Source organism: Mytilus galloprovincialis, chromosome 7 (assembly GCF_965363235.1).
Source record: "Mytilus galloprovincialis chromosome 7, xbMytGall1.hap1.1, whole genome shotgun sequence".
Taxonomy (NCBI): domain Eukaryota; kingdom Metazoa; phylum Mollusca; class Bivalvia; order Mytilida; family Mytilidae; genus Mytilus; species Mytilus galloprovincialis.
This window is the reverse complement of record NC_134844.1, coordinates 95,572,682-95,591,894: the sequence shown is the minus strand read 5'-3', so window position 1 is coordinate 95,591,894 and position 19,213 is coordinate 95,572,682. Positions and strand designations below refer to the sequence as shown.

At 33.0% G+C, this 19,213-nt stretch overlaps 1 protein-coding gene across 1 annotated transcript; it reads right to left on the bottom strand.

The window, feature by feature from the left end:
* Positions 1-7,978: 7,978 nt before the first annotated feature.
* On the bottom strand, positions 7,979-19,099 carry LOC143084020 (uncharacterized). The gene is made up of 8 exons (XM_076260431.1): positions 18,965-19,099; positions 16,404-16,775; positions 15,804-15,929; positions 14,731-14,917; positions 13,506-14,239; positions 11,332-11,487; positions 10,073-10,195; positions 7,979-8,690 (listed from the first exon to the last, which is right to left on the bottom strand). Exons 2-8 carry the CDS (start codon positions 16,680-16,682, stop codon positions 8,598-8,600), a joined length of 1,698 nt encoding a protein of 565 aa, XP_076116546.1. The 5' UTR covers positions 16,683-16,775; positions 18,965-19,099; the 3' UTR covers positions 7,979-8,597.
* Between the last annotated feature and the right edge of the window lie 114 nt (positions 19,100-19,213).

The following is a 19,213-nucleotide window of genomic DNA, read 5'->3' as shown; positions in this document are numbered from 1 at the left end:
TGTTGCCCAAACTGTCATGTGACACTAGGTGACAGGAGTGTTGTCTAAAATATCATGTGATACAAAAGGTTGCCAATGAGAATAACTATCACACCAAAGGACAAGGATGTATAAAACATCCTCAGGTTAAATTACATCCTTCAACAATGAACAAACGCCATATACCTACTGTAAGCTAAGCTATAAAGACACGGGATAACCAAGATATTTATACACTTACATTATAGTAAATTTCACCTTTGCATCTGCTTAATAGTTTATTTTGCAACAAGTATTTTTAACAGTTTTCTCTGGAGGCAACTGAACAAAAGAAGTTGATGAATTAGGAGATGTTCTTTTGGCACCGCCTTTACTTATTTAATACCCCTATAAATTCAATAACACTTTCTGTTATCTTGATGATAATATAGTTACTTTTGAGCTGAGTCTGGGGTATCACTTTGTCTTGTTTTTATATGACCGCAAAAATTGAAAAATTTTTGGTCGTATATTGGTATCACGTTGGCATTAGCGTTGTTGTCATCGTCGTCCGAATACTTTTGGTTTTCACACTATAACTTTAGTTTAAGTAAATAGAAATGTATGAAATTTAAACACAAGGTTTATGACCACAAAAGGAAGGTTGGGATTGATTTTGGAAGTTTTGGTTCCAACTGTTTAGGAATTAGGGCCAAAAAACGGCCCAAATAAGCATTATTCTTGGTTTTCGCACAATAACTTTAGTATAAGTAAATAGAAATCATTGAAATTTAAACACAAGGTTTATCAACACAAAAGGAAGGTTGAGATTGATTTTGGGAGTTGAGGTCCCAATAGTTTAGGAATTAGGGCCCAAAAAGGGGCCCAAATAAGCATTTTTCTTGGTTTTCGCACCATAACTTTAGTATTAGTGAATAGAAATCTATGAAATTTAAACACAAGGTTTATGGCCATAAAAGGAAGGTTGGGATTGATTTTGGGAGTTTTGGTCCCATCAGTTTAGAAATAAGGGCCCAAAGGGTCCAAAATTGAATAATTGGGGTTCTTTGATATGCCGAATCTAACTGTATGTAGATTCTTAATTTTTGATCCGGTTTTCAAATTGGTCTACATTAAGATCCAAAGGGTCCAAAATTAAAACACAGTTTGATGTTAACAAAATTGAATTCTTGGGCTTCTTTGATATGCTGAATCTAAACAGGTATTTAGATTTTTGATTATGGGCCCGGTTTTAAAGTTGGTCCAAATCAGGATCCAAAATAATTATATTAAGTATTGTGCAATAGCAAGAAATTATCAATTGCACAGTATTCAGCAATAGCAAGAAATCTTCAATTGCACAGTATTGTGCAATAGCAAGAAATCTTCAATTGCACAAAGTATTTTCAATTGCACAGTATACGTATTGCACAATAGCAAGAAATATCTAATTGCACAATATTGCGCAATAGCAAGAAATTTTCAATTGGAGTTTCTTTGTCCAGAATAGTAGTTGAATCAACTTAAATCATTGTTTTACACAATATACAATGTATATTCACTTTTACTACCAACTGATAAATTAAAACAATCTTTTCCATTCAGTGATAACAAGCACTTTTTTTACATTTTAATATTTTATGATGTATTTAAATGAGTAGTTATTGTTGCAAACTCCATTAGATATTTGAATTGAGATCAGTTTTGGAATAAGGGAAAGGGGGATGTGAAAAAAATTGGAGGGGGGATCAATTTTTCTTATTTCAGATTTTATAAATAAAAAGAAAATTTCTTCAAACATTTTTTTGAGAGGATTAATATTCAACAGCATAGTGAATTGCTCAAAGGCAAAAAAAAATTTTTAAGTTCATTAGACCACATTCATTCTATGTCAGAAACCTATGCTGTGTCAACTATTTAATCACAACCACAATTTAGAGCTGAATCCAGCTTGAATGTTGTGTCCATACTTGCCCCAACCGTTCAGGGTTCAACCTCTGCGGTCGTATAAAGCTGCACCCTGCGGAGCATCTGGTTATAACTTGTTGCATGCATTGGCTTTGATGTTTGAACTAGCTGTCAGTGACTGTGAGTAGTCATCAGCAATAGTCAACTCTAAGATCTGTACATAATGTCCTTTTTGTTGTACGGTTTGAAGGATGGATATATAGCCTGCCACTCCTTCATCTGGATTTGTTGTACGGTTTGAAGGATGGATATATAGCCTGCCACTCCTTCATATGGATTTGTTGTACAGTTTGAAGGATGTATATATAGCCTGCCACTCCTTCATATGGATTTGTTGTACGCTTTGAAGGATGGATATATAGCCTGCCACTCCTTCATATGGATTTGTTGTACGCTTTGAAGGATGGATATATAGCCTGCCACTCCTTCATATGAATTTGTTGTACCCTTTGAAGGATGGATATATAGCCTGCCACTCCTTCATATGGATTTGTTGTGCGCTTTGAAGGATGGATATATAGCCTGCCACTCCTTCATATGGATTTGTTGTACGCTTTGAAGGATGGATATATAGCCTGCCACTCCTTCATATGGATTTGTTGTACGGTTTGAAGGATGGATATATAGCCTGCCACTCCTTCATATGGATTTGTTGTACGGTTTGAAGGATGGATATATAGCCTGCCACTCCTTCATATGGATTTGTTGTACGGTTTGAAGGATGGATATATAGCCTGCCACTCCTTCATATGGATTTGTTGTACGGTTTGAAGGATGGATATATAGCCTGCCATTCCTTCATATGGATTTGTTTGACTCTTTGTATCAAGCTGCTGAGATTGGCCTTTTTCAGCTGATTTTGATAGTTTGTTCTTATTCTATGCTGAGGCACCAATATGCCAGGTTATGGGAGGGTGGAGCAAGCACAAACATGTTTAACCCGTCACATTTTGTGTGTGTCTGTTCCATGTCAGGAGCCTGTTGTTCATTGGTTGTTGGTTCAAATCTGTCATATTTTGTTTTTTCGTAAAGGGAGTTGATATAAATTACGTCCTCAGTTTTCTAAATTGTTTTTTTTTCATATTTTTTATATAGGGACCCTTCATAGCTGACTATACCTTATGGGTTTATCTCATTGTTGAAGGTCATAATGTTGCCTATAATTGCTTACATCCTCTTCAATTGAGCTTGGGTGGATAGTTGTCTCAATGTCAATAATACCACATCTCCTTAATTTTATATTGGTAGTGATGTTTTTATGATTTTTTTTCCTACATGATCTGGTAGTCATTTGTTGGAGCTTGGCTAAAAACAAGATGGCTGACAGCCACCCTGACTCATCTAACTGTAAACAATCTATATGTTCTAAAATAAATTCATCATTTCTAAATTATATCTCTTTATTTTTTTCAACAATACATTAATTATAAATAAGTTCATTTCTGAAAACAAATACAAATCAATTTGACATTAAAATTATAAAATAAAAGTTTAGAAAAATAGTAAGTTAATCAAATGGTTTCTGATTTTTTTTTAGCCTTTTTCCCTTTAAAGTTTTCATCTTTTAAAATGACCTGATTCTGAGTCACTCCCCCTCTTTTCTACTTTAAAAGATTCCTGATTTTCACCTTTGACTGCATACAATTGCAACTGAAAAATCTCTACATTTTATTTTTTAGCAAATTTCTGGATTGATATGTTTAGCTCTGATATAAAATTGGTAAATAAATTCTTAGCTTTTCAGGCATACATATATTTTAAAGCAAGTGTGCACCCCCTTGTTTTATAGGATTTTTTCCTTATGTAGTTCTTTTCATTGCTCCTATGCCAAAATGAAATAATTTTACATCATTTGATAAATTTCCTTTGTTTAAAACATTTTAACCAATCACAATGTTTTGGTGTATGCTTTTGAAAATATACCCAGAATGCATCAAATTCTCAAATTGGTAAATATGGTACATGTATGGTATAAAGCCAACATGATGCAGTTAAACAAATAATCCTTAATAAACAACAATATTAACAAATAAGGCATCTATGACAATTAACATTTATTATTATTATTATTTGTCTTTATAGAAATAAAAATACATGTTGTGTAGAAATACAAAAAAAAATAAGTTTTTGCACTTTAATTATAAAAGAAGGTTAAAATAATGAGATGTAAAATTCTCTTATGCTAAAATTATTTCAAAACATTGTAAATACTAAATAAAGCTGACATATATAAATAAAAAATAAACAAATAACAGATAATATATACTAACAATACAGATCTATTGTGTACACTATGTACTTTCTCTAAACCAATTGAACTTTGGTAAACAAGCTCATGTGACAATACAGATCTATTGTGTACACTATGTACTTTCTCTAAACCAATTGAACTTAGGCCAAATAAAAAAGTATGTGTGGTTCCAGTTACATCTGAAAAAAAGTCAGGGTAGGTAGGTAGGGATTTTTTTTTATTTTATGTTTTTTTTTTACATTAAGTCTATGGAAGCATCATTCTGACTTTAACAGTGCTTAATGAAAAATGACAATAAAATCTTTAGGGTAGGCTATTTTTAAGCCGAAAAAGTAGGGACGGTAGGGTTACTAGAACCACACATATATTTTTATTTGGCCTTTGGTAAACAAGCTCATGTGACAATGTATAAATGATAAAACACAAGTCTGTCGCCTCTTTTAAAAATAAAGATATGAAAGTTTGATTTGGCAAATATCAAAAAATATAAATAACAATATTATCTAAGAGATGCTGCTGCCCTAAAACTTCGGTAAAATGAAAGTTTGTTTTTCAATTTCGAGGCTTAATCTTGGAAAAGAGAGACAACTCTTCAATCAGAAATATGTTTTCTAATAGTTGATTCATTATTTCCAAATATGTTGGTGAGTCTCCCAAAGATACTTTAACGGTTGAAACCAATGGTTTTGGCAATACAAAACAATCAAAATTCAGAGTTTTGGTATACAAGGTTTAATTAACACGATTAACTCATTAATTTTGTTTTTTGGTTGTTTTTTTGGGGATTATTTTCTATTTTTCATATAAGGGCACCCAATTATTCTCTAGTTCTTTTATTTTTTTTTAAATAATGGGGGGGGGGGGGGGATTTTCTCTATTCTGTAAAGCACGACCACACCCTTTGTTTATCCTGAATCTCCTTTTCATTAAAATCAGATTTTAACAGCTCTTGAACAAAAATGTATTATACAAATAATTACTCTTAAAAATTCTAAATGAAAGTGACCAATCAATTGGCCTTCAACGCTGTGTTATTTGCTATCATATATAACTGTGTACCTTCAAATTTCACTTAATTTTTTTTGTTTATTATTTTACAAATTTTACAAATATGAGAATGAATGATAAAAAAAAATACATTGCACAGAAATATAAGTAATCACAAGGCTTCCAATGATTTACATTTGACCGATGGAAAAAAATCATTTTGCTTTCAATGAATTAAATTTGACCAATGAAAAAAAAATGTATTTTAATCTGTGGCAGTTTACACAAATAAATCAAACAAAATAGACATCGAAAGTTAAACAGATGTGTCTATTGACTATTGCACACTATAATTCTTTGTTAATAGGTTTCCATGACAGTATTCTATACAATGAACAAGTCTCTGATGATGCTATGATGTCTTAGACAATTAATTACATAATGTTACATGCTGGATTGATATTTGTACAGTACTATGAATTCATTATTACTTGTTCGATACCAATTTTCGTGGGTTTTGTGGATACCGGTGAACCACGAATTTAAATATTCAACTAATATTAAATTTTATATAGGCTCCGGTGCAGAATTTGGCAAAAGCATGAAATCAAATATCATCGAAAACTTAAGATTCCTCAGTCCGCCAAAATAACTGAATCCACAGTATCACACACGGTAAGCCTTCCGTAGAAGGTATCACTTCCAGATCCAGCCAATTTAAAAAAGGGGGGTTCCCAACCCAGGACAAAGGGGAGGTTCCAACTATATGTCCCCATTCAAATGCATTGATCGGCCAAAGAAAAGGTGATTCCAACCCCTAGAACCCCCCCCCCCCCCCCCCCTGGATTCGCCAATGTCCTTTTGTGTCAAATTAGTCCTTATATCAAATGTTTTTCTTACTTTCTATAATTAACATATTAAACATTTATAAGCTTCATTTTAGAATGAAACACTACACCTTTGGTTTTTAACATTATGAATTATGAATGGTAATAAATTCAGTCAAATGGTGAAAATACACAAAGTTGTAACTTCTTCACTTTTACATTTTGAAAAGTATAGAGAAAAGAAATTTCCGAAAAAGAAAGTAAAAAACACAAGAAGTGCTTTGGTGCCAATCTGTACAATGGCACCAACAGATTCATATGCTCTTAAATGTCTTGAATAGTTCATTGAACCAAATTAACTGGGAGATATGCCAAGACTTCACGAATCTTACTTATGACTTTAAATTTGCCTAAAATTGGTGCTACCTCATCAATATATGTAAATAAGGCATGAAATTAAACCAAACAACCCCTGATATTTGCCATTATTGCTATCATACACTTCAAAACATATTTCTTATGACTGAATATTATCAATCCAATAAAAAATCCCGGGGGGGTTATGATCCCGGATCCCGCTTACTGTTTTGTCAGATTCCCGTATCCCGCTTACACTATATACGTAAGCAATTCTCATTTTTTTGTCATTTCCTGGGTCCCGCAAGACCTCATTTCCCGTTTTCACGACACAATAATTTGACTTTCACAATTCACGCTTACGAAAAATCGGCAATCCCGCGTCACACTTAGACCCCAATGAGACCCACTTAAGTCTTATATGAAAAAAATAAATGGGTGATATGGAGCAAAATATTTTACATTGTATTGTATGGAAAAACACCAATGAGTCCGAACATTTGACACTAATTCCAAAACCTCACCTAAGTACATCCTTAAGTCAATAATGATGCCATACAACTTTTCATCTTTTATAAATTTGCAGGTCTAAATAAGACCAAAATTACCTCCTTATATGTTAAGTAAATGATGATGAATTATTAGACAACAGAAAAATATAAAGCAAGAAAATGCCTTTAACAGCACAATAAAAATAAAGCACTAATACAATAATTGTAGATTAACATATCAAATAAAACCATTGAAAAGTTGGAAATTACTCTACAGCAATATCTTAAAGAGTACACAGGCCATTAAGTTTCTTTCATAATAAAAATTGAACTTACAAGACAGTTTATAATGCTATGAAATGAATTTTGAGTAGAACATAAATGGGCTTCCCACAATGCATAGCAGTGGACAGGAGGAAATGACAAAATACATGTCTGCTGTAGTATATTTGCAACCAAACAAAAATCAATGAGCATAAATCTGAATGTTATTAATTAAAGTAAAAGTAGTTTGACAAAAAGTAGTTCTCTTCATTGATTATTTAAAATAACAAACAAATTTTCAAAAATAAAACTTTTATTGAAAGAGCAATATAATTGAACCATTTTGAGTCAAATTTACTTGTTCATGATTTTGCATTAAAAATTCAAGATTAATCTGCTCCATAGAATACTAATTTAAAATCCCCCCCCCCCCCCCAAACCAATGGTTAATTCCTGTAGCAATTTACTTCTGAATGGTGGTGGTTCACTACAAGACTTTTAAAGTAAAGGTAGATGACTTTATTATCACTAAATGTGTAGCATTGTTGACGAAATCAATAATATACACTTATCTTGATAATAAGCATTGATAAACATGATACATGTAAATGCTTCAAATAATTTATTACAATCTGAATCATGACAGATCCTATGTCCAATCTTACAAGGATTTTAAAACGTTTTGTTCTACTTTCTGTTTTAAAGAACATTCAGGATGCCCTGGTTTTGTCAGATTAAAACACACCTTATACAATATGAAGGCTGAAATTCCATTGGCTGATGATTTAAAATCCCCAGAACAGAGATTGTTGTGAGGTCCTTGTGAGCTTAGACACAGGATTGTATTCTAACCAGAATGATTTTTTCCTGTACAATGTAATAAGATAAATTCATACATACATTATAAATATACAACAAGTACTTATTATAGATCAATTCCTGGAATAAACTTCTCAATTTTCTGTATCACAGATAGTGTCCAGCTATTAATAGGCTACCATAGTCTGCTACTGTGACCAGCAGCGGCTATCAATAGGCTACCATAGTCAGCTACTGTGACCAGCAGCGGCTATTAATAGGCTACCATAGTCTGCTACTGTGACCAGCAGCGGCTATTAATAGGCTACCATAGTCTGCTACTGTGACCAGCAGCGGCTATTAATAGGCTACCATAGTCTGCTACTGTGACCAGCAGCGGCTATTAATAGGCTACCATAGTCTGCTACTGTGTCCAGCTATCAATAGGCTACCATAGTCTGCTACTGTACTGTGTTAAGCTATTAATAGGCTACCATAGTCTGCTAATGTGTCCAGTTTCCCTGCATGACCAGTAATCTGAAAGTGTCCAGTCACAACAGACTAAGACAAGCTTGGTACAAAAATAGTTTCGCTATCGCTAGCCGTGTTTTGTTAATATGGCACATACATGTATAATGACTGGATATAGTTAACCCCCCTGCTGCCAGTTGTTCTGTAACATTTGTCTCATCTCTGTCAGCTGTTGTCTTCACTTATTTTTAGAGGTCGAAGGTCACTATCCTCAAGATTCAAAAAGTCTGTAACAGCTGATGCATCAGTTATTTCATCCTAAAATTTAAAGATCATCCTTGAATTAAAAAGATCAGTTGCAAAGTCCATCTTTAAATTTAAAAGGTCAATTGTAAAGTTCATCTTTGAATTTAGAAGATTAAGTTTAAAATTCATCCTTAAATTTAAAAGGTCAGTTGCAAAGTTCATCTTAAAATTCAAAAGGTAAATTTTAAAGTTCACCCTAAAATTTAAAAGGTCAATTGCAAAGTTTATCTTTAAATGTAAAAGATTAATTTTAAAATTCAGCCTAAAATTTAAAAAAGTCAATTGCAAAGTTCATTTTTAAATTTAAAAGGTTTTTTCAAAGATCATCCTATAATTCAAAAGGTCAATTTTAAAGTTCAACCTTAAATTTAAACATGTTAGAGGGTCAATTTCAATTCATCCTTATATTTAATACTCTTCTAAATACTGTAAAATTGATTCTTAATATGGGATGGTTATTTTGGATTTCAGGGTACATATATTTTATATAAAAGTGTCAAACATATTACAGGAACACATCCTGCTGAGGCTGTTTATATTGACCGTGTTAAATATTTTACAGAAACAAATTCTACAAACACATTTGTGTAAACGAGTTGTACTATCTATGTTAAGGTGGTACCTAACACTACAGGGAGATAACTCTGTAAAGTCAGCTAAACGTTTTAATTCTGTTGTGTTGTAAAAGGAATATTAAGCTTCTCAATGATCAAAATTAGTGTTTGTCAAACTGCTATGTAACCAGTGTAATTTTTCTGACAAAATGTTGCCTGGTTCAAAGTTTTTGAAATTTTTATATTTTTGTTATGCCTAAAGGGTCAAAGTAAATACTTTAACAACATTTTTATGAAAATTAAACAAGCCAAATTAATTTTAGTTACATTGTTGGGTACCACCTTAAGTAATCATTTGACTGACATGCATTCAATTCTATATTTAAATGTAAACAGGAAGCTGTGAGCTAATGGAATGCCCACTTTCAGTAATTGGTATTAATAACAGAGCTAATGCTTCGCCCACTTTCAGTATTAGGTAACCAAGAAGCTGTGAGCTAATGATACGCCCACTTTCAGTATTTGGTAAACATGAAGATGAAAAGCCATTAATTTGAAAAAGCGTTTTTACATGAAGTTCTGACTAAAATAAAATGAAATACAATAGGACAGATGAACAAACAGTAGTAAGACAGTACATGTATACTCTCCTCAATCTTAGCAGGGGTAAAAAAAATCCACAGCTTCAAGCGTTGTTAAATTAATCGAAAGTGAGACATAAAAATTTAAATGTGAGAAGGGGAAGAAAAAATGAACATCAACAGTTAACTTTACAAATTGTTATTTGGATGGAGAGTTGTCTCGTTGGCACCACATCTTCCTATATCTATCAAGACTTACAGATTGTTCTGATTTGAAGTCATATCCTTCATCATTTGGTTCTAGTTTTGTTGTAAAGAATCGACCTCCATCTCCTCGACATCTCTGCATTGCATGTTTATGTCTCGACTCGTGTAAATATTTCTGTAAAACACAACATTAAAGCAAAATAGAGCAAAACATGTAGAAAAGAGAATAATTGGTAAAATATGTATAGAGAGAAAAATGACATAAAAAAATAAAATGCAAAAATGAACAACTTCCATCCAGACCATCAATTACAATTGGGAATGTTTTGAATTGTTGATTTTTCAAAGCTTACTGTAGAAAGTTGTTTATAGTACGAACATGTTTACGCCAGTGTTCTGTCATTCATTTCTATATAAGAAAGGGGAGACAATTCATAAAACTAACTTATTAATTATAATTAATTATAACATGTCTCTACTTCGGTATTTTGTCAGCAACCTCTCATCTCTAATAGCCTGTCTACTTGTCAGTGTCCTGTGGTATTTTTATATTAGGAAGGGGAGACAATTCACTAACATAATTCCCAGTCTCTCCTTTGGTATTTTACCTGGAGCCTCTAGTTTAGCTCTAGTCTGTCTACATGTCATTGTCCTGTGATACTTTTATATTAGGAAGGGGAGACAATTCACTAACATAATTAATTCCCAGTCTCTCCTTTGGTATTTTGCCTTGAGCCTCTAGTTTAGCCCTAGCCTGTCTACTTGTCAGTGTCCAATGATATTTTTATATAAGGAAGTGGAGACAATTAATTAACATAATTAATACCCAGTCTCTCCTTTGGTTTTCTGTCTTGAGCCTCTGGTTTATGCCTAGCCTGTCTACTTGTCAGTGTCCTGTGATATTTGTATATAAGAAAGGGGAGACAACTCATTATCATAACTAATTACCCGTCTCTCCTTTGGTATTTTGCCTTGAGCCTCTAGTTTAGCCCTAGCCTGTCTACTTGTCAGTGTCCAATGATATTTTTATATAAGGAAGTGGAGACAATTAATTAACATAATTAATACCCAGTCTCTCCTTTGGTTTTCTGTCTTGAGCCTCTGGTTTATGCCTAGCCTGTCTACTTGTCAGTGTCCTGTGATATTTGTATATAAGAAAAGGGGAGACAACTCATTATCATAACTAATTACCCGTCTCTCCTTTGGTATTTTGCCTTGAGCTTCCAGTTTAGCCCTAGCCTGTCTACATGTCAGAATCCTAGGATATTTTTATATAAGAAAGGGGAGACAAATCACTCCGTAACTAATTACCCGTCTCTCCTTTGGTATTTTGCCTTGAGCTTCTAGTTTAGCCCTAGCCTGTCTACGTTTCAGTATCCGGTGATATTGCTTAGCATTGACATAAAGAGGTTCCTCTTCATTGTTGTCACTTATTGGCATTCTCTGTAGATTGGCTCCATTTAAAACCTGCAATTAAATCCAACATTCAAAGCAGGGGGTTTAAACGAATGAAACTTCAATTTACTCATAGATAAAGTTTAACCAAATTTGTCAGATTAAGATGGGTGTGCCTTTATATGAGTGTTTTTCTGTATTTTTACCACAAATATTGGTTTACTTATGGTATTTTTCTGTATTTTTAACAAGGAGATTGGTCTCTAATGGTATTTTCTGTAGTTTTAACACAGAGATTTTTCTCTCATGGTATTTTTCTGTAGTTTTAACACGGAGATTGGTCTCTCATGGTATTTTTCTGTAACTTTAACATGGAGATTGGTCTCTCATGGTATTTTTCTGTACTTTTAACATTGAGATTGTTCTCTCATGGTATTTTTCTGTAGTTTTAACACGGAGATTGGTCTCTCATAGTATTTTTCTGTAACTTTAACACGGAGATTGGTCTCTCATGGTAGGTCTCTCATGGTATTTTTCTGTAACTTTAACACCGTCACGGAGATTGGTCTCTCATGGTATTTTTCTGTACTTTTAACACATAGATTGGTCTCTCATGGTATTTTTCTGTAGTTTTAACACAGAGATTTTTCTCTCATGGTATTTTTCTGTAGTTTTAACACAGAGATTGGTCTCTCATGGTATTTTTCTGTAACTTTAACATGGAGATTGGTCTCTCATGGTATTTTTCTGTACTTTTAACATTGAGATTGTTCTCTCATGGTATTTTTCTGTAGTTTTAACACAGAGATTGGTCTCTCATAGTATTTTTCTGTAACTTTAACACGGAGATTGGTCTCTCATGGTAGGTCTCTCATGGTATTTTTCTGTAACTTTAACACCGTCACGGAGATTGGTCTCTCATGGTATTTTTCTGTACTTTTAACACATAGATTGGTCTCTCATGGTATTTTTCTGTATTTTTAACACGGAGATTGGTCTCTCATGGTATTTTTCTGTAACTTTAACACGGAGATTGGTCTCTCATGGTATTTTTGTATTTTTCTGTATTTTTAACAAGGAGATTGGTCTCTCATGGTATTTTTCTGTAGTTTTAACACGGAGATTGGTCTCTCATGGTATTTTTCTGTAGTTTTAACACAGAGATTGGTCTCTAATGGTATTTTTCTGTATTTTTAACAAGGACATGAAGGAGATTGTTATGCTATTAGTAAATATAGTATAGTTTTATGATTATGAACCATATCCAGTTTTTTGCTTAAGCTTTGTCAGCAACAGAATAAAATTGAGAATGGAAATGGGGAATGTGCCAAAGAGACAGCAACCCAACCATAGAAAAAAACAACAGCAGAAGGTCACCAACAGGTTTTCAATGTAGCGAGAAATTCCCGCACCCGGAGGCGTCCTTCAACTGGCCCCTAAACAAATATATACTAGTTCAGTGATAATGAACGCCATACTAATTTCCAAATTGTACACAAGAAACTAAAATTAAAATAATACAAGACTAACAAAGGCCAGAGGCTCCTGACTTGGGACAGGCGCAAAAATGCGGCGGACTTTAACATGTTTGTGAGATCTCAACCCTCCCCCTATACCTCTAGCCAATGTAGAAAAGTAAACGCATAACAATACGCACATTAAAATTCAGTTCAAGAGAAGTCCGAGTCTGATGTCAAGATGTAACCAAAGAAAATAAACAAAATGACAATAATACATAAATAACAACAGACTACTAGCAGTTAACTGACATGCCAGCTCCAGACTTCAATTAAACTAACTGAAAGATTATGATTTCATCATATGAACATCAGGCACAATCCTTCCCGTTAGGGGTTTAGTATCATACCATCATAACATATATGAGAAGAACATAACCCGTGTCATGCCAACAACTGGTTTTTGAATAAATGTGTTTAGTTCCGATGCAAAGACCCTATAAGTGAATCAATATTAACGCCAAAATATGCAATCTTTAATGACCTGAAGTCAATTGAATGAATTAAATATTTAATAAAAAATAAACTATTTCTTCTGAACAAGCACTTTTTCTTACATATTAAATTCATTACCATAATTTGTTGTCCACCATTAGAAGACATCTGAATACCTGCTGGCAACTGTCCAAGTTGTATGACCTGAGCTGTTCCCATGGTGTTAGATGTTCCAGTAGGCTGTGTCAGAGATGGTGAAATAAGGTTACCTCCCTGTGTTAACATCCCACTTTGAATTACCTGACCTGACTGAAATACAGATGGCGCCACACCTGTCTGTACAAGCTGTGGCATGGTTCCATTCTGTATAATCTGTGGCATGGTTGACGAGGATGAACTGACTGGAATTACTTGCCCATTTGCCTGAAGGATCTGTGGCATGGTCGAAGAAGATGAGCAGACAGGCATAACTTGCCCGTTTGCCTGAAGAATCTGTGGCATGGTCGAAGAAGATGAGCTGACAGGCATAACTTGCCCATTTGCCTGTAGAATCTGTGGCATGGTCGAAGAAGATGAGCTGGCAGGAATAACTTGCCCATTTGCCTGAAGAATCTGAGGAGTGACAGGTGATGAACTGGCAGACATAACTTGTCCATTGGCTTGTATGATTGGTATCTGTGATAGGTTTACTTGTGACTGTCCTGGTGTTTGATTAACTATTTGTGGATAAGTAATCTGGTTTCCTGAGGACAGAAACTGTGATAGAGTTGACTGTAATGTTTGTTGCTGGTTAAACTGTGAGGTTGTCAGCGGTGAGCCATTATTTTGGTTGATTTCATTGGCTGATTCTTCTGTGGTTACTGGTGTAGCATCTGTAATGTTAGATTATTAAATAGTATTGTTATAAGTGGAGTGGCAACAAGTCTGGCACTAACACTGATGTGGAGTGGCAACAAGTCTGGCACTAATATTTAAGTGGAGTGTCATCAAGTTTGGCACTAACATTTAAATGGAGTGGCATCAAGTCTGGCACTAACATTTAAGTGGAGTGGCATCAAGTCTGGCACTAACATTGATGTGGAACAGGTTTTATCAGACTTTTCAGGGTCTTTTCAGAAAGGTATATTGGGGAAGCAAGAGCAATCTCTCTATTGAACCTTCGATTCACTTTATAGATGTGAAATTTTGTTCAGGGATCAAAGCCTCATTAACATGAAGAACAGCTATAAAAGAAGTTCCATTGCTTTTAATTTCAACATTTTTTTGTATTATTGAGGGTTATTTTGATTCATTTAAAATTCAATCTTAAAGATACTGAGCAAATCAAGAGTGAGGTTTAACAGAATCCCTTGTTATTACTAACCTTGTTCGTCTTGTGACGTGTCCTCCTGTTTTATTTGTAAATCTGGTTGCTGATATATCACAGCTTGTCCATCTTGGTTCTGTACTACTTGGCTTTGACCTTGAAACTGGCTCAAGAACTGGCCTTGGTTAAAGTTGGAGAATGGGACATACTGACCAGATGTCTGATTTTGACCTTGTAAGAAAATCTACAAACATAAAAAAAAACATGTTATCTCAATATTTCTACCGAAATCTATTTTTTAGTTTTCATTTCTTGTTTGAAATATAAACTTACCCAACACATTTGTATCATAATATACATTTCATTGCTATAAAATACAATGTTCAAAAGAATTAATTCTTTATTCAAATAAATTGTGTATGTAAAGATTCACATTATAATAGAGTTATACCTCTTGGTACTGATTTTGTTTCTAAAATTGATTCAAATCTAACTTTGGTTTTATCAGCTATTGAAGGGAACAATAGAAAATCTTCTTAGGATAATGGTTACAAATTAACTTTGAATTTGTTTGAATTCACCAAATAACCTAAATTCATAGGAGTAGATCATTGCTGCATGTTGATTCTATTATTGTCATTTCCAACTACCTACAAGGGACAGACAACTCTTGCCAATTCAAATTAAATCTAAGTTTTGTAAAAATATAGATCATTGCTTTAACAGTTTCTTTTATTCAAATCTTATGAAAGAATGAAAGAAACACAGTGGCATGCCTACATCAAAATTATTCATATGTTTCCCCCACTATTACCAAATCTTGCTGTCGAAATGACACATTTAACTTAGAGCTGAAGTGTAATTTGGTCTAAACCTCTCTAGACTTCCTCAGTCTGCGTCAAAAACTTTTTCATTTACTAGTCTGGACCCTCAATATTAAGAATTGTCCCTTATAGACTATATAAAATTTGAAAATTTTCACTAGTCCAAATCAATATTTATTAGTCTGGGGCATCGGACTAGTGGCTAACAGTGCAGACTGCCTTCCTGGACCTCTAGACTTGTTGAACCTCTCCAAACTCCCTGATGCTCTCTAGACTTCATGTCTATCATGTATATTTCATAATTACCTGTTGAGGTATTTGTGTAGGTTGACCTTGAATCTGAATTGGTTGACCTTGAATCAGCTGACCATTAGGCAACATCTGTAAGAATTGTTGACCTTGAAAAAGGCCATTTTGTCCCAACTGAATCACCTGAATAAATATATGTAAATACATGTATCATGCAAATATCATTAAAATCAATTATCAAGAGGTATAAGACAAAGAATTACAAGATGAAAAGTTCTAATTTTAAAATACATTTTTTCCTCGACCTCCATTTCCATCATCTCTTTAACAATACCACAACATGCAATAGGACCCTCCATTTAGGCATTCACAGTCAAGTCAGTCCAGTAGTAAAATTAGTCTGCCAGACCTTTTTCCTATATGTTGTAGGTAATCAAGTCTGTGACCATAAGTTTACTAGGAATGCAAGTCCCTTGATAAATTTCCCTAGGATAATAAGCCTATCTATACATGCTATAGCTAGTAAAATATGTCTGAAAATGTTTATATATGATTAGGCATACATGTATTCTCATCTTTTTATATGAAACTAGAGGCCAAGGGAAACCATGATACCAGAATTACTACGAATGACAATAAATAACATGTAAAATCTACCTGAGGTTGTCCTTGCTGAAGCTGACCTTGAACTTGAATTTGTCCTTGATGAATAGGAAACTGTCCTTGCTGTATTTGGAATTGACCTTGCTGGATGGGAATTTGACCTTGTTGGAATGGTAAATTACCCTGCTGCATTGGAATTTGATTTTGCTGTAGTGACATTTGACCTTGAAGTAATTGAAGAGGCATTCCTTGCATCACAACTGGTTGTTGAACTTGTGTATCTGTTGCCATAGTAACTTGAGGGAGCTGCTGATACTGTTCTATGTTTGTCATGGTTGATGGTTTAAATGATTAATGGCACCATTTTATCAAAACTTGGTCCAAAGTAACTTCATTGCTGGACTGGGCCCACATTATGAACTCTACCTAAAAAATGAAAAATAGTCATGCATATTTAATAACAGAACATGCACAAACAAGAATGTGTCCATAGTACACAGATGCCCTACTTGCACTATCATTTTCTATGTTTTGAGGACTGTGAAATTGGGGTAAAAACTCTATTTTGGCATTAAAATTAGAAGGATCATACATAGTCAACATGTGTACTAAGTTTCAAGTTAATTGGATGGACTTCAACTTCATTTAAACTATACCTTGACCAAAAACTTTAACCTGAAGCGGGACAGACGGACATACTGTCGTCAAAATGAACAGACGCACAGACCAGAAAACATAATGCCCCTCTACTATCATAGGTGGTGCATAAAAAAATGGATCGAAGAATCAAATGGACAAGGTTCTTTTCTCAACATTCAAACACAATTACAAATTAATGTTACTTGTCATGATAACACTATCATGACTATATATATAATTATATAGATTCCACCACTGCATCGAGTGTGAAATCTTGCTGGGTTGATACATGTATCTTTAGCATTTGATTTTACAAAAATTAAATGAGTAACATCTTCTGGAAACTTTACTGAGAATGTATGTATAATATTAAAAATTTGGAAACTTTCTCCAAAATTGCAATTCCTAACTTAGCATGAATGTCAAACAAAGGGGAGTAACTCCGATTTATATCAACAACAACCAGGAAAAATATCAAGAGGTATGATTGCCAATGAGACAACTATCCCCAATAAATCAAAGGATGCATGATTAAGCAGCTGTAGGTCACCGTAACAGCTTTCAATAATGAGATTTTCCAAACAAATAAAGTTCAAATATAAAATTTAAATATATTGAAACTGCACTTAAAAAAATGATAAAAAAAATATTTTATAAAATTAGAAATCTTTTAAATTTTTAGAAAGAAATTATCTGAAATTTTAAAAAGTCTCATTACAAATTGTTAATGGAAACCAAAGCAACACTTTTTTTTCATCTACAGAATCAAAAAGATTTGACCCTAAGGGTAAACGAGACCAAGCAGTTTATGTGCCTTCCTAATTTAGTGAATAAATAAAAAAACCATTCTATTCTATGTAGTTGAAAGTAAAGAAAATGTGAAAAATTTTAAGAAATTTACTCAGTTAAGAAAACAAGTTACATTATTTTATTTTAATTAATAATGTACAGTAATGCATTAATTGGCTTTATGAAAATAAAGATATATTCAATAAAAGTAGACAACTGACTGTTTGAAATGTTTTACTTCCTACTTTAAAATTTGGGATTGTACAAAAATGGAAAATGTTGATGCTCACTTAATTAGATAAATAAATCAGAAATAAATTCTCATTTTCCCTTTTGAAGATAAATTATTGAGAAATTGTGAAAAATATACATGAATGTAAAAATAAAAAATAAACATGTTTAGATTTATTAAAAAGTGAAAAATGGAGGTTATTGATTTGTATTCAGTCCTCTTTTAAAAAGTGTATTATCATCTTGATTACATTGTATCTTATTTTTTAATTTGAAAAAAAAAGGTCATGAATATGAAAATTGTCCTTGTGAAAAAAATAAAGGAGAAAAACTTAATTCTTAATTAAAAAGATAGTGACAAATTCTAAGTAAATGTCTTGGAAGAAGTTTTTGACTGAATCCAAATCTTGTGACCTAATTGAATATGTACATGTAATTATTTACATGAATGAACATTTTCATACTGGTAAATTAAAATTATCATGACAATTATAAACCTACATACATGTAACCGAAACCATTATTACACAAAATATTTAAATTTTATTAAGGCAATATTTTATCTGAAAAAGCGATTTAAATTATTAATACAGTAACACATAAAAAATTAGGCCATAGAAAATCTGGGCAAATTATGTTAAATTTCATGAATGTAAATTTCATGAAAATGGTTATTAGTTTATAGCTCTCCTATAGTTTATAAAATTTCCTTTTTCAATTATTTTTTCTCTAAAATAGAAATGGCCTTTAAATCTAAGGTGTAAATTTATGAATATTTTTTTTGGAACAAAGCCCATTGTGAAAAGCTGTTAGTGTTAAGGGGATTAGTACTTAATACGATTTACTACAAACAGGTACTAATACACAAAGTCCTATTAGGTTTTATCGTAAGTAGGACTTACTCAAGACCAATTGGTACGCTTTATTTTGATGATTGGCTACAAAAATCAACTTACTATATATGCAACGAATCATGTCTCTAATCCTGGCTAGTGTTAGGACGCCATTGGTTCCGTTAGCAATTCTAGATCATCAACAATTTTTACCATATTTTTTATTCAAAAATGGGTTTCTGTTTCGATACTGGAGACAAAAAATTCTTTATTTCCCTTATTGTCAATTAATTTACTACTTTTATTTCAAATGGGATAATTTCAGGTTTATTTATCAATCAAAATTATCAGATTAAATTATTTTACGGTGGG